This window comes from Panthera tigris, chromosome C1 (genome assembly GCF_018350195.1).
Source record: "Panthera tigris isolate Pti1 chromosome C1, P.tigris_Pti1_mat1.1, whole genome shotgun sequence".
Classification (NCBI taxonomy): Eukaryota; Metazoa; Chordata; class Mammalia; order Carnivora; family Felidae; genus Panthera; species Panthera tigris.
Genome location: NC_056667.1, coordinates 192,137,358 through 192,151,192, shown reverse-complemented (window position 1 = coordinate 192,151,192; position 13,835 = coordinate 192,137,358). Strand labels below are relative to the sequence as shown.

Here is a 13,835-nt window from a genome sequence, read left to right as displayed (position 1 = left end):
GTAAATTTTTTCAAATTCTATTTCACTTCCATCATTTTATTATAGTCTACTTCAGTGTATTCACCTTTTCAAATTTTCAAATGATTTCCTTTTTTTTCTCTTTTTATTTTATTTTCTTTTTCTTGAATGCAGAAAGAGAAAAACTTCGTTTTTACTTTCAATTTCTATTAAAAATATTTTTTTAATTTTTTTATTATATTTTCTGCTTTTATGTAAATTTTTTCAAATTCTCTTTCCCTTCCATCATTATTTTAGTCTACTACAGTGTGTTCACTTTTCAAATTTTCAAACGATTTCCTTTTTTCTTTTTTTAATCTTTTTTCTCTTTTTCATTTCTTTTCTTTTTCTTGAATACAGAAAAAGAATAATTCATTTCTTTTTTAATTTTTATTAAAAATATTTTTCTTTAATTTTTTTCTACTATATTCTTTACTTTTGTGTATATTTTTTCAAATTCTATTTTACTCCCATCATTTTAGTCTACTTCAGTGTATTCATTTTTTTCAAATTCTCAAACGATTTCCTTATTTTGTTTTTTTTCTTCCCCAACCCTTTTTTTTTCTGTCAAACCACGTTCAACACCCAGACCAAAACACACCTAGGATCTAGCATCATTTATTCAATTTGTGTGTGTGTGTGTTTTTAATTTTTAAATTTTAATATTTTTTAATTTTAATTTTTCTACCTCATTAATTTCTTTTCTCCCTTCAAAATGACAGAACGAAGGAATTCACCTCAAAAGAAAGAGCACAGAGAAATGACAGCCTGGGATGTAACCAACCCAGATACAAGCAAGATGTCTGAACCAGAATTTAGAATCACGATAATAAGAATACTAGCTGGAGTCGAAAATAGATTAGGATCCCCTTCTGCAGAGATAAAAGAAGTAAAAAGTAGCCAGAATGAAATTAAAAATGCTATGACTAAGCTGCAATCACAGATGGATGCCACGGCGGCAAGGATGGATGAGGCAGAACAGAGAATCCGCAATATAGAGGACAAACTTACAGAGAATAATGAGGCAGGAAAAAAGAGGGAGATTAAGGCAAAAGAGCACGATTTAAGAATTAGAGAACTCAGTGACTCATTAACAAGGAACAACATCAGAATCATAGGGGTCCCAGAAGAGGAAGAGAGACAAATAGGGGTAGAAAGGTTATGTGAACAAATCATAGCAGAAAACTTTCCTAACCTGGAGAAACACACAGACATCAAAATCCAGCAAGCACAGAGGACCCCCATTAGATTCAACAAAAACCGACCATCAACAAGGCATATCATAGTCAAATTCACAAAATACTTAGGCAAGGAGAGAATCATGAAAGCAGCAAGGGAAAAACAGTTCCCTAACCTACAAGGAAGACAGATCAGGTTTGCAGCAGACCTATCCACAGAAAGTTGGCAGGCCAGAAAGGAGTGGCAGGATGTATTCAATGTGCTGAATCAGGAAAATATGCAGCCAAGGATTCTTTATCCAGCAAGGCTGTCATTCAAAATAGAAGGAGAGATAAAAAGTTTCCCAGACAAACAAAAATTAAAGGAGTTTGTGACCACTAAACCAGCCCTGCAAGAAATTTTAAGGGGGACTCTCTGAGGGGAGAAAAGATGAAAAAAAAAAAATATATATATATATATATACGTATATATATATATATGTATATATACGTATATATATATAAAGCAACAAAGATTAGAAATGACCAGAGAACGCCACCAGAAACTCCAACTCTACAAGCATCATAATGGCAATAAATTCATATCTTTCAGTATTCACTCTAAATGTCAATGGACTCAATGCTCCAATCAAAAGACACAGGTTAACAGAACAGATAAGAAAACAAGATCCATCTATATGCTGTTTACAAGAGACCCACTTTAGACCTAAAGACACCTTCAGATCAAAAATAAGCTAATGGAGAACCATCTATCATGCTAATGGTCAACAAAAGAAAGCCAGAATAGCCATACTTCTATCAGACAATCTAGACTTTAAAATAAAGGCTGTATCAAGAGATGCAGAAGGGCATTTTATCATAACCAAGGAATCTATCCACCAAGAAGATCTAACAATTGTAAACATTTATGCGCCAAATGTGGCAGCACCCAAATATATAAATCAATTAATCACAAACATAAAGAAACTCATTGATAGTAATACCATAATAGTAGGAGACTTCAACACTCCACTCACAGCAATGGACAGATCATCTAATCAAAAAATCAACAAGGCTTTGAATGACACACTGGACCAGATGGACTTAACAGATATATTCAAAACATTTCATCCTAGGGGCGCCTGGGTGGCTCAGTCGGTTGAGCGTCCGACTTCAGCTCGGGTCACGATCTCGCGGTCCGTGAGTTCGAGCCCTGCGTCAGGCTCTGGACTGATGGCTCAGAGCCTGGAGCCTGCTTCCGATTCTGTGTCTCCCTCTTTCTCTGCCCCTCCCCCATTCATGCTCTGTCTCTCTCTGTCTCAAAAATAAATAAATGTTAAAAAAAAAAATTAAAAAAAAAAAATCTCATCCTAAACCAGCAGAATATACATTCTTCTCCAGTGTACATGGAACGTTCTCCAGAATAGACCATATACCGGGACACAAATCTGCCCTAAGTAGGTACAAAAAGATCATACCATGCATATTTTCAGACCACAATGCTATGAAACTCGAAATGAACCACAAGAAAAACTTTGGAAGGTTAACAAATACTTGGAGACTGAAGAACATCCTACTAAAGAATTAATGGGCCAACCAGCAGTTAAAGAGGAAATTAAAAAGTATATGGAAGTCAATGAAAATGATAACACCACATCCAAAACCTGTGGGACACAGCAAAGGTGGTCATAAGAGGAAAGTATATAGCAATCCAGGCCTTCCTAAAGAAGGAAGAAAGATCTCAGATACACAACCTAACTTTACACCTTAAGGAGCTGGAAAAAGAACAGCAAATAAAACCCAAAACCAGCAGAAGACAGGAAATAATAAAGATTAGAGCAGAAATTAATCCTATCGAAACAAAATAAAACAAACAAAGAAAAAACAGTAGAACAGATCAAAGAAACCAGAAGCTGGTTCTTTGAAAGAATTAACAAAATTGATAAACCCCTAGCCAGTTTGATCGAAAAGAAAAAAGAAAGGACCCAAATAAATAAAATCAAGAGTGAAAGAGGAGAGATCACAACCAACACAGCAGAAATAAAAACAATAAGAAGAGAATATTATGAGCAATTATATGCCAATAAAATGGGCAATCTGGAAGAAATAGACAAATTCCTAGAAATATATACCCTACCAAAACTGAAACAGGAAGAAAAAGAAAATTTGAACAGACCCATAAGCAGTAAAGAAATCAAATTAGTAATCAAAAATCTGCCAAAAAACAAGAGTCCAGGGCCAGATGGCTTTCCAGGGGAATTCTACCAAACATTTAAGGAAGAGTTAACACCTATTCTCTTGAAGCTGTTCCAAAAAATAGAAACGGAAGGAAAACTTCCAAACTTTTTCTATGAAGCCTGCATTACCTTGATTTCAAAACCATACAGAGACCCCACTAAAATGGAGAACTATAGACCAATTTCCCTGATGAACATGGATGCAAAAATCCTCAACAAGATATTAGCCAACTGGTTCCAACAATACATTAAAAAAATTATTCACCACGACCAAGTGGGAGTTATACCTGGGATGCAGGGCTGGTTCAATATCTGCAAAACAATTAACGTGATTCATCACATCAATAAGAGAAAGGACAAGAACCTTATGATCCTCTCAATAGATGCAGAGAAAGCATTTGACAAAGTACAGCATCCTTTCTTGATAAAAACCTTCAAGAAAGTGGGGATAGAAGGGGCATACCTCAAGATCATACAAGCCATATATGAATGACCCAGTGCTAATATCATCCTCAATGGGCAAAAACTGAGAGCTTTCCCCCTAAGGTCAGGTACAAGACAGGGATGTCCACTCTCGCCACTGTTATTCAACATAGTATTGGAAGTCTTAGCCTCTGCAATCAGACAACACAAAGAAATAAAAGGCATCCAAATTGGCCAGGGGGAGGTCAAACTTTCACTCTTCGCAGAACACATGATACTCTATATGGAAAACCCAAATATGCCACCAAAAAACTGCTAGAATTGATTCATGAATTCAGCAAAGTTGCAGGATATAAAATCAACGCACAGAAATCAGTTGCATTCCTATACTCCAACAATGAAGTGACAGAAAGAGAAATCAAGGAATTGATCCCATTTACAGTTGCACAAAAACCATAAAATACCTAGAAAGAAATCTAACCAAAGAGGTGAAAAATCTATACACTGAAAACTATAGAAAGCTTATGAAAGAAATTGAAGAAGATACAAAAAAAAAAAAAAAAGAAAGGAACAGATTCCACGCTCCTGCATAGGAAGAACAAATATTATTAAAATGTTGATACTACCAAAGCAATCTACATATCCAGTGCACTCCCTATCAAAATAACACCAGCATTCTTCACAGAGCTAGAACAAATAATCCTAAAATTTGTATGGAACCAGAAAAGACCCCGAATAGCCAAAGCAATCTTGAAAAAGAAAACCAAAGCAGGAGGCATCACAATCCCAGACTTCAAGCTATACTACAAAGCTGTAACCATCAAGACAGTATAGTACTGGCACAAGAACAGACACTCAGATCAATGGAACAGAATAGAGAACCCAGAAATGGACCCACAAACGTATGGCCAACTAATCTTTGACAAATCAGGAAAGAATATCTAAGGGAATAAAGGCAGTCTCTTCAGCAAGTGGTGCTGGGAAAACTGGACAGCGACATGCAGAAGAATGAACCTGGACCACTTTCTTACACCATACACAAAAATAAACTCAAAATGGATGAAAGACCTCAATATAAAACAGGAAGCCATCAAAATCCTCGAGGAGAAAGCAGGCAAAGACCTCTTTGATCTTGGCCGCAGCAACTTCTTACTCATCTCCGGAGGCAAGGGAAACAAAAACAAAAATGAACTACTGGGACCTCATCAAAATAAAAAGCTTCTGCACAGTGAAGGAGAGAATCAGCAAAACTAAAACCAGCAGAATGGGAGAAGATATTTGCAAATGACATATCAGATAAAGGGTGAGTATCCAAAATCTATAAAGAACTTATCAAACTCAGCACCCAAAAAACAAATAATCCAGTGAAGAAACGGGCAAAAGACATGAATAGACACTTCTCCAAAGAACACATCCAGATGGCCAACTGACACATGAAAAAATGCTCAGCATCACACATCATCAGGGAAATACAAATCAAAACCACAATGAGGTACCACCTTACACCTGTCAGAATGGCTAACGTTAACAACTCAGGCACAACAGATGTTGGCGAGGATGCAGAGAAAGAGGATCTCTTTTGCACTGTTGGTGGGAATGCAAACTGATGCAGCCACTCTGGAAAACAGTATGGAGGTTCCTCAAAAAAAACTAAAACTAGAACTACCCTACAACCCAGCAATTGCACCACTAGGCATTTATCCACGGGATACAGGTGTGCTGTTTCGAAGAGACACATGCACCCCCATGTTCATAGCAGCACTATCAACAATAGCCAAAGTATGGAAAGAGCCCACATTTCCATCAATGGATGAATGGATAAAGAAGATGTGATATATATATAGATAGATAGATAGATAGATAGATAGATATACATACAATGGAGTATTACTTGGCAATCAAAAAGAATGAAATCTTGCCATTTGCAGCTATGTGGATGGAACTAGAGGGTATTATGCTAAGTGAAATTAGTCAGTCAGAGAAAGACAAATATCATATGACTTCACTCATATGAGGACTTTAAGAGACAAACAGATGAACCTAAGGGAAGGGAAACAAAAATAAAAACAGGGAGGGGGACAAAACAGAAGAGACTCATAAATACGGAGAACAAACTGAGGGTTACTGGAGGGGTTGTGGGAGAGGGATGGGCTAAATGGGGAAGGGGCACTAAGGAATCTACTCCTGAAATCATTGTTGCACTATATGCTAACTAATTTGGATGTAAATTTTAAAAATAAAAAAAATTAAAAAATTAAAATAAAATAAAAAATTTTTAAAGACAGAAAACTTAGGTTACTCTCACACTTGTTAACATAAAGAATTACACTCACACTTGTTACCATAAAGAAGTAGTGACATAGCTTTAGAATTTTTTTAATGTTTAATTTTGAGAGAGAGAGAGAGAGACAGAGAATGAGCAGGGAAAGGGCAGAGAGAGAGGGAGACACAGAATCCAAAGAAGGCTCCAGGCTCTGAGCTGTCAGCACAGAGCCCGGTGCAGGGCTTGAACTCATGAACCATGATATCGTGACCTGAGCCAAAGTTGGATGCTTAACCGACTGAGCCTCCAGGTACCCCAAGTGATATAGCTTTAGAATGTGGGGTTGGCTTAGAAAGTAAGAACCCTTAATATTTTCCATATTATCAAAATATATGTATTCTAAAATTTATTATGTCGCACTGACCAAGGAGGTCTTTTATAATGGGGCAAAGCCAGATTTTAACTTGAAAGTATAATATAACAACAACCCAAACCATGTATTTGTATGATATTTTTATGTTACAAAGTGCTTTCAATATATGATTTCTCTTATCATCAGAACATTTCTGTAAGGTAGACAGGTATTATCTTCATTTAATTTTTTAAAGAGTTTATTTTTTTATTTATTTCTTTTGAGAGAGAGAAAGAGAGCACATGGGCAGGGGAGGGGCAGAGAGAGCGGAAGAGAGAGAATCCAAAGTAGGCTCCATGCTTTCAGCCCAGAGCCCAACCTAGGGCTCAATCTCACAAACTGTGAGATCATGACCTGAGCTGAAATGAAGAGTCCAACGCTTAATCAACTGAGCCACCCAGGTGCCCCACCTTCATTGTAAAGATAGAAAACTTGAACAAATGAAGTTAAATGATGTTATAAAGACTTACAGAAAACTAGCCATAGAACTGAATCTCTCAGCCCATGATGGTTCTCTCCTGACAAGGAGACAGCATGGCATGTGACATTAAAGCATAGACTCAAATAAATTAAATCTGCAAATGGCACCTCCATAAACAGGATGAGAAGGAAATTACCTCTGTGTGGCACAGAAGAGGAAGGCAAGAATGAACATAGCAGGAAAGTATATTTTTGAAAAATGTGTGTGGACCTCAGCGTACCTTATTCATCATGACACTAGTGGCATGTTGGGTAAATCATTCAGCAAAATGAGATAGATCAGCTTGACCTGTGTTGTTTCACTTAGAAACACATTGCTCTGTAATATTTTCATGTCCTACATACCTTTGTCTCCCCCACTAGAGTGGAAACTTCATGAAGTTCAGAGGCTAAGACATAATGAGGGTTCTTAAGCACTCTCTACCCAAAAGAAATTAATTGAATGTTTTGATTGGTTAATGGGCAACGTATGTATTGGTTACAGTGGAGCATAATGGTCATGAACCGGGGTTCAAGTCCGTAGATCTGTATCTGAAGCCACGTTCTGTCATGACTAGCTGTGCCACTTGTGGGCAAGTTAGTCCACCTCGGTGAGTCACGTTGCCATCTGTAATAAGGGTGACAGTGATACAACTTAACCGTAAGTTTGTAGTGAGGATTAAATTAATGCTTGTAAATAAAAACCAACGGGATGCTGGGTACCTAACATACACTCAATCAATGTTTCACTGCTGCAATATACTGAGGTTTCAAGTTCAGGGATGTGCTGGAGGTACATGCCAGTCTCCATCGATTTGAAGAAGGAACGTTGGGTTGGTTCTCAAAAACAAAGTTAGATGCCGAGGGAAAATTTTTACAATTCACCCAAAATGTATTTTTAAAACAAACTTTTAATTTATCCCACATGCCATTTGGAATGTAGCAACAGAACAAAGAACAAAAGGCACGGATGCTGTGTGCCTTACCAGCGATACAAACGATTACAAACACAATCAGCCTGCAGACACAAGCTAACGCGGAAAACCGTGTGACATGTCAAGCTCTACAGAGGAGTGAAGAAGACCTGAGATTTGGCTGGTCACAAAGGAGACATTCAAAAGAAGGAATATGTGCAATACTTTTTTGAGTAATTCTCCTTGTTCCTAGAAAGAAACAAATATGTCACAAATGCATTATCTTATCAAAGCCCAGCCCCTTATTTTCCAGTGTGTGTGTGTTCTTAGCTCACGTTTCAACGTACATCTTCAGACCCTAATTGCTCCCCTGTATCCCCCAAAGAAATGCAACGGTAGAAGTACCTTAAAATTAGAAAGAGAAAAACAGAATGCTCATATCTGAAAAGGGAAACGACACATACTGAATGATCTCTATCATACTTAGGGTGATATTTATGAGAGAAAACCAGAGCCAAGGGAGTGAAACGTTTTCCACCCAAGAGCAACAGAAAAATGAACAATCACAGAGCAATTTGTCGCACAACAATTTGGAAGAGAACTTGATGCCAACATAAGAGAATAAACTATTCCACTGACACTTCTTCTTTTGTGTCTTTAGGATTTATAGGATCAAATTCATGCAACCTGAAAATTTTTGTGAAATAACACTTTGAACCCTGAATTTTCAGTTCTGGGGCGCAAGCAGAGGAATGCCAGCCAAGCTTCTCTCACACAACCAGAGGAACCAGCTCTTTAAAGTCACAGATGTTGACTCAGAGAACATCCTCCGTTTCTCCTCTGCTTCCTTCAGGGTCTGGGTTGAATTCCAACGGCCTGGGAGACTCCACCATTGGAATCTCATCTCCTCGCCTGGCGTTAACTTCCTTGGTCTCCTCGTGGATCAAGTGTGGCAGGCAGTCCTGCTCCGAGTTACTCCAGACATAGCCGGGTAACGTCACGTGGCTGTCGGGCTGGTGGCCGGCTGTCTTGGTGGCTTTGCCAGAGATGAGCACCATGCGAGCGCTGGCAGCCACCTGCGACTGGCTGCTGGTGCTGTGGGTCAAGGTGGTGAGCACGGAGCCGTATCGGTGGCCGCCGCATGGGGGCGTCCTTTTCCAGTCGATGGAGAGATTCCACCGGCCCCACAACTTCTTCACCTCGGACTGAACCTAAGTCACAGGAAATACTGTGCGTCAGAAACCATCAGGGAGCCTGAAGCCTTGTTAGACGGATATTTGCCCTTCAGCGATAGTAATCGCCGAGTTTCCACTGTGTGCCAGGGAATAATGTACATATTCTCCCTCCACCTCAGAAAACCTCTACATGTTATTACTGGGTCCGAGAGAGGTAAAGGGTCTTGTCCAAGATCAGTATTTTAATATAAGCTGAAATGCAGCCCATAGAAACATCTGACTTGTGGGAGAGGGAACAGAGGATTCTGGGTGGAAGAGGAGGGGGGGTAAATAGTGCCAGCTGTGCCCGAGGAATGGCATGGAAGGTACTCAACTTGAAATGTAATACTGTGACTTTGCACAGGCATACTGAGGGAGGAAAAAATGGGAAAGAAGCCCGTACCACGAAAAACAGGCACTGCAAATGACTTCTTAATAGGGTGGGGCTCTTGCTCCCAATCTTGTGGTTGAGGTTTCAGTTCCCCTGCTATTACCATTTACCAGAAGAGAGCTTAGTTGGAATTTCCATGGAAAGCAGTGGAAACCTGGTAAGCTGATAACAGCACGGCTAATGCTCTCCAGCCAACCCTTCAATGAACTAAAAGTGTCCCGTCACCATCGTGTGGTTTTTAAAATATCAAAATATTCTCGTGGACTTGTCCCAAGAAAACTTATTTTTTAGCTTCTCATAGGACTTGAAATTGAATGTAAGTTTATGTATTAACTGGAATATGAAAGTCACCATCCTTCCAAGTATCAGTTTACATTCCAACGAGTTGCATGGTGTTTGGGTTTTTGTTTTTGTTTCTGATATCAGGGTTTGCAACTGAATTAACATTGAAAAGTGCTAGAAGAGGAAGACTTTAGCTTATTTCCATTCATTCTTGCTTTCTCAAAATAGTTTATGATCGAAATATCCCCTTTCTCCCTGCTCATTTTTTCCTGCCACTCCTGGGGATCCTGAAGAGATCCAGGCCACACCGTGATGGCCATTTACAAACTGACTCGGACCTACACCTGTGGGGTGTGGAGTGTCCGGGGCTCTTCAAACCTACCTCCCCGTTGCAGTAGCAGTAGATGATAGACACAAAGAAACCCTGGGGAACAAAACAGAACGTTAGCATGCTGACAATTCATGAAGATCACAGCGCTGACGTGCCTTGTGTCAAAATATGTGAGTTGAAAAAGTGGGTGGTGGTATGATTCCTTCAGAAAATTATATGAACTACTCTCTCCTGACGTTTCCAAATCTTTAAGTTTATGTTATATTTGTCTGAGATCCTTCCTTGGTGTCAGCTGAACCAAACAAGTAACTGAATAAAACACTGTAAGATCCATAAAGAATTGATTCCCATTTTATTAGCTTCATGTATGTTGTCACTCAAGGATCACAGAATAGCACCTGGTGAGTACGAGGTATTTATACATTGTGAATGCTGGAAACATAGGCTATCATATGGCAAAAAGACAAAGAAACTTTTGTGTCACTCATTCAAAAGTATTTATTGAGCCTCTACAGTGCAAACTGCTCAGCATGCCAGGGGTGAACAATTTAATCAAGACAGACGGGGTCCCTGTTCCCTTAGAGCTTACATTCTAGAAGGAAATACAGATGGATAAAACATAAACACCTAGCCACGCTGGAAAATTGTAAGATAAAAAGGGCTATGCAGACAAAATGTGAAAGAGAGGAATGGAGAAGGTATATTGAATGGGTAACTCAATGAAGAGCGCTTTGAAGAGATAGCATTTAAGCTGGTTTGAGTGACAAGAAGAAGCCAGGCCTTGTGAATATTGGGGATGCTGTGGGGAGAGCCCTCCAGACAAAGCAACGGCAAGTATGAGCCCCTGAGATAGGAATGAGTTTGAGGAACAGAGAGTGTGGAAGCAGGAGCATGACTCAAACTCAGTGGGTGACAGGGAGCAGCACAGTGTGACGCGAGGTCACAGTCGGGCAGGATCCCTGCCACATAGGGCTGGGCACACCAGCAAATGGCATTTGGATGTTATTCTGAGTGCAATGGGAAAACTCTGGGTACTTCAGGTAGATGGGTGACATGATCAAATTTATTTTTAAGATCCTCCAGACTATATACGGGGACTAGATTTAAGGCGACTGGAGGTGGCAGCGAGCGAGTGCCCCAGAGGAGGGAGGTGTCCGCAGTAAGCCATGTAAGCGATGACAGTAATCGTATTTTCAAATGAGATAAAATGGGTAGCAGCTACTTCTCCTTTTTTGTCTCCCTTTCCCTTTTGTGCCTCCTCCCTGCCTTCTTTTTTCTTTGACTTTCGTTTATTTTCCATACACACACGCAGAAGTCCCCGCTCTGTACGTGTTCCATATTTTACAGCAATATGCTTTCTTGTCTCACTGCCCAGACTTGGTGAGAAGCAGCTCCTGCTGTGGGCAGAGGTTAAAAGCATAGGCTCCAGAGAATAACGCCCTTCCGTGGCCCCCCAGGAGACAGGTGCATGAAAGCGGGAGAGAGGAGCAGAGAAAAAAGTTGCGGGGGGTGGGGTGGGGGGGGGGGGTACCACAATGCAAGAGCCGGAGCTGTCTACCTGAAAGGAATTGAAGAAGAGCTCACAGTGCATCCGGACCTCCCAGCCCAGCCCGGCGAAGGAGTGGGGCAGGCACAGGAACACGATGTAGTGCACTCCAAAGACCAGCACCAGGACCAGGGTCGATTTGGCCAGTTTCCTGAAAGAAGCCTTTTTATTAACCAACTTAGAGTGCCAGTCCGTGGAGATGGCTTGCAGGAAAAAACCAAGCTTAGGAGAGGCTGACTTTTTCCCTGTCTCCCATGGCTTCTGCTAGATATTTTTCCCCCTCCCTCCTCTTCCTGTCACATTTATACTAAATAGAAAAAAAGGAACGATTAATTCAAGCTCGAGAGGGACTGAGAAAGGCTTAAGGGAAATAGTACTTTTTTTAAAAGCTAAATTTTTTATACTAAATCAAATTGTTTATTCTCACTTCCCATGATTTTTATCCCTTAATTCTCTCTAATCTCATTTCTACTCTCCTGGATTAACAGATATTGTTTTCATAAAGCTATGAAATGCCCTTTGTTGCTGCCCTAAATTTACTTTAACTTCTATGTTTGAGACTTAAACAAGTATTACTTCCATTCATGTTAATTATCTTCACTTTCCACAGACCACATTTTGATTTGTTTTGTTCATTTTAAAATTAACTACTCCCAGGGCACATGGGTAGCTCAATCAGTTAAGTGTCCAACTCTTAATTTCCGTTTAGGTCATGACCTCACAGCTCAGCTCAAGAGCTCACTCCCTGCCTCAGGCTCTGGGCTCTGTGCTGACAGCTCAGAGCCTGGAGCCTGCTTCAGATTCTATCTCCTTCTCCACCCCTCTCCTGCTTGTGCTCAGTCTCTCTCTCTCTCTCTCTCAAATATAAATAAACACTAAAATTTTTTAATTAATTAATTAAAATAAAATTAACTACTCCCTAGTTTCTTCATCAGTTGGATCTCCATTAATCATTTCATATTTTCTTATAAGCTGCATATGGTCAATGTTTTTTGCTGTCTGTAAATATTCTACAAATTATCTACAGTTCTAGGTTTTGTACCTTTATTTTGCAAGCTAAGCAATTTAACTTTATTTCCCTTAACTACTTTTTCATCTATATTTTCTTGTGTATCTGGAGGAACCCCAGGTTTCCAGTATGTTGGTTGACTCTAAAATGGCCCCCAGTGATTCCCCACCTAATATTTACATTCTTGTTAATCCCCTTCCTTTGAGTGTAGACAGAAACCTAGGACTTGTTTCTAATTGACAGACTACAGGCAAAATGATGGGATGTCACTTCTGTGATTACATTTCATAAGATTGTAACTTTCATCTTAATAGCAAAGCCTCTCCCTTGTTTGGTCCAATGAAGCAAGCAACCATGTTGTGAGCTAGTCTACTGAGTGGCCCATGTGGCAGGGTGGGGTGGCATCAACCAAGAAAAAACTGAATTCTGTCAATAATCTCATAAACTTGGAAGCGGATTCTTCCCCAATCCAACCTTAAGATAAGCCTGTAGCCCTGATTGACATCTCAGTTGACCCTTATAAGAGATCCTGAGGGAGGAGGTCCATGTAAACCATGCTCAGATTTCTGACCTACAGAAACGTTAAAATAGCAAGTTTTTTTTTTGTTTTGTTTTAAGCCACTTATGTTTGTGGTAATTCATTTGCACAGTAGATAACTAGTACACCCCAGCACATCATTTTCTGGTGTTTGGCTTTGGGGTTTTGGGGGGGAGGGGGTTCTTTTGTACTTTTATCCAAGAATCTGCCAAATCTGGCTTCTTCTTTCTTTTTTTTTTAAATTTTTTTTTAACGTTTATTTATTTTTGAGACAGGGAGAGACAGCATGAACGGGGGAGGGTCGGAGAGAGAGGGAGACACAGAATCTGAAATAGGCTCCAGGCTCTGAGCTGTCAGCACAGAGCCTGACGCGGGGCTCGAACTCACAGACCGCGAGATCATGACCTGAGCCGAAGTCAGATGCTTAACCGACTGAGCCACCCAGGCGCCCCTGGCTTCTTCTTTCTTATTCCTCAAATATTCCCTTCTTTGGAAATCATTTATGCCCCAGTAATCTCAAACAATTGTAACCTTCTCCCTTTCTTCCTGGTCTTTCCTCCAGCTACTTTTCTTTCTCCCTCCCTCCCTTCCTTCCTTCTTTCTTTCCTTCCTTCATTCCTTCCTTCCTTCTTTATTTGTTTACTTATGTATATACTTACCTA

The 13,835-nt window shown here is 39.8% G+C and overlaps 1 protein-coding gene across 1 annotated transcript in view; it reads right to left on the bottom strand.

Annotated features, from left to right (window-relative positions):
- Positions 1-8,392: 8,392 nt before the first annotated feature.
- PTH2R (parathyroid hormone 2 receptor) overlaps positions 8,393-13,835 on the bottom strand; it is a 50,906-nt gene continuing 45,463 nt past the window's right edge. The window contains exon 7 of the mRNA XM_042997538.1: positions 8,393-9,073. Coding sequence (XP_042853472.1) covers positions 8,678-9,073 — 396 coding nt within the window. The 3' untranslated portion in view covers positions 8,393-8,677. The remainder of the gene's footprint in view (positions 9,074-13,835) is intronic.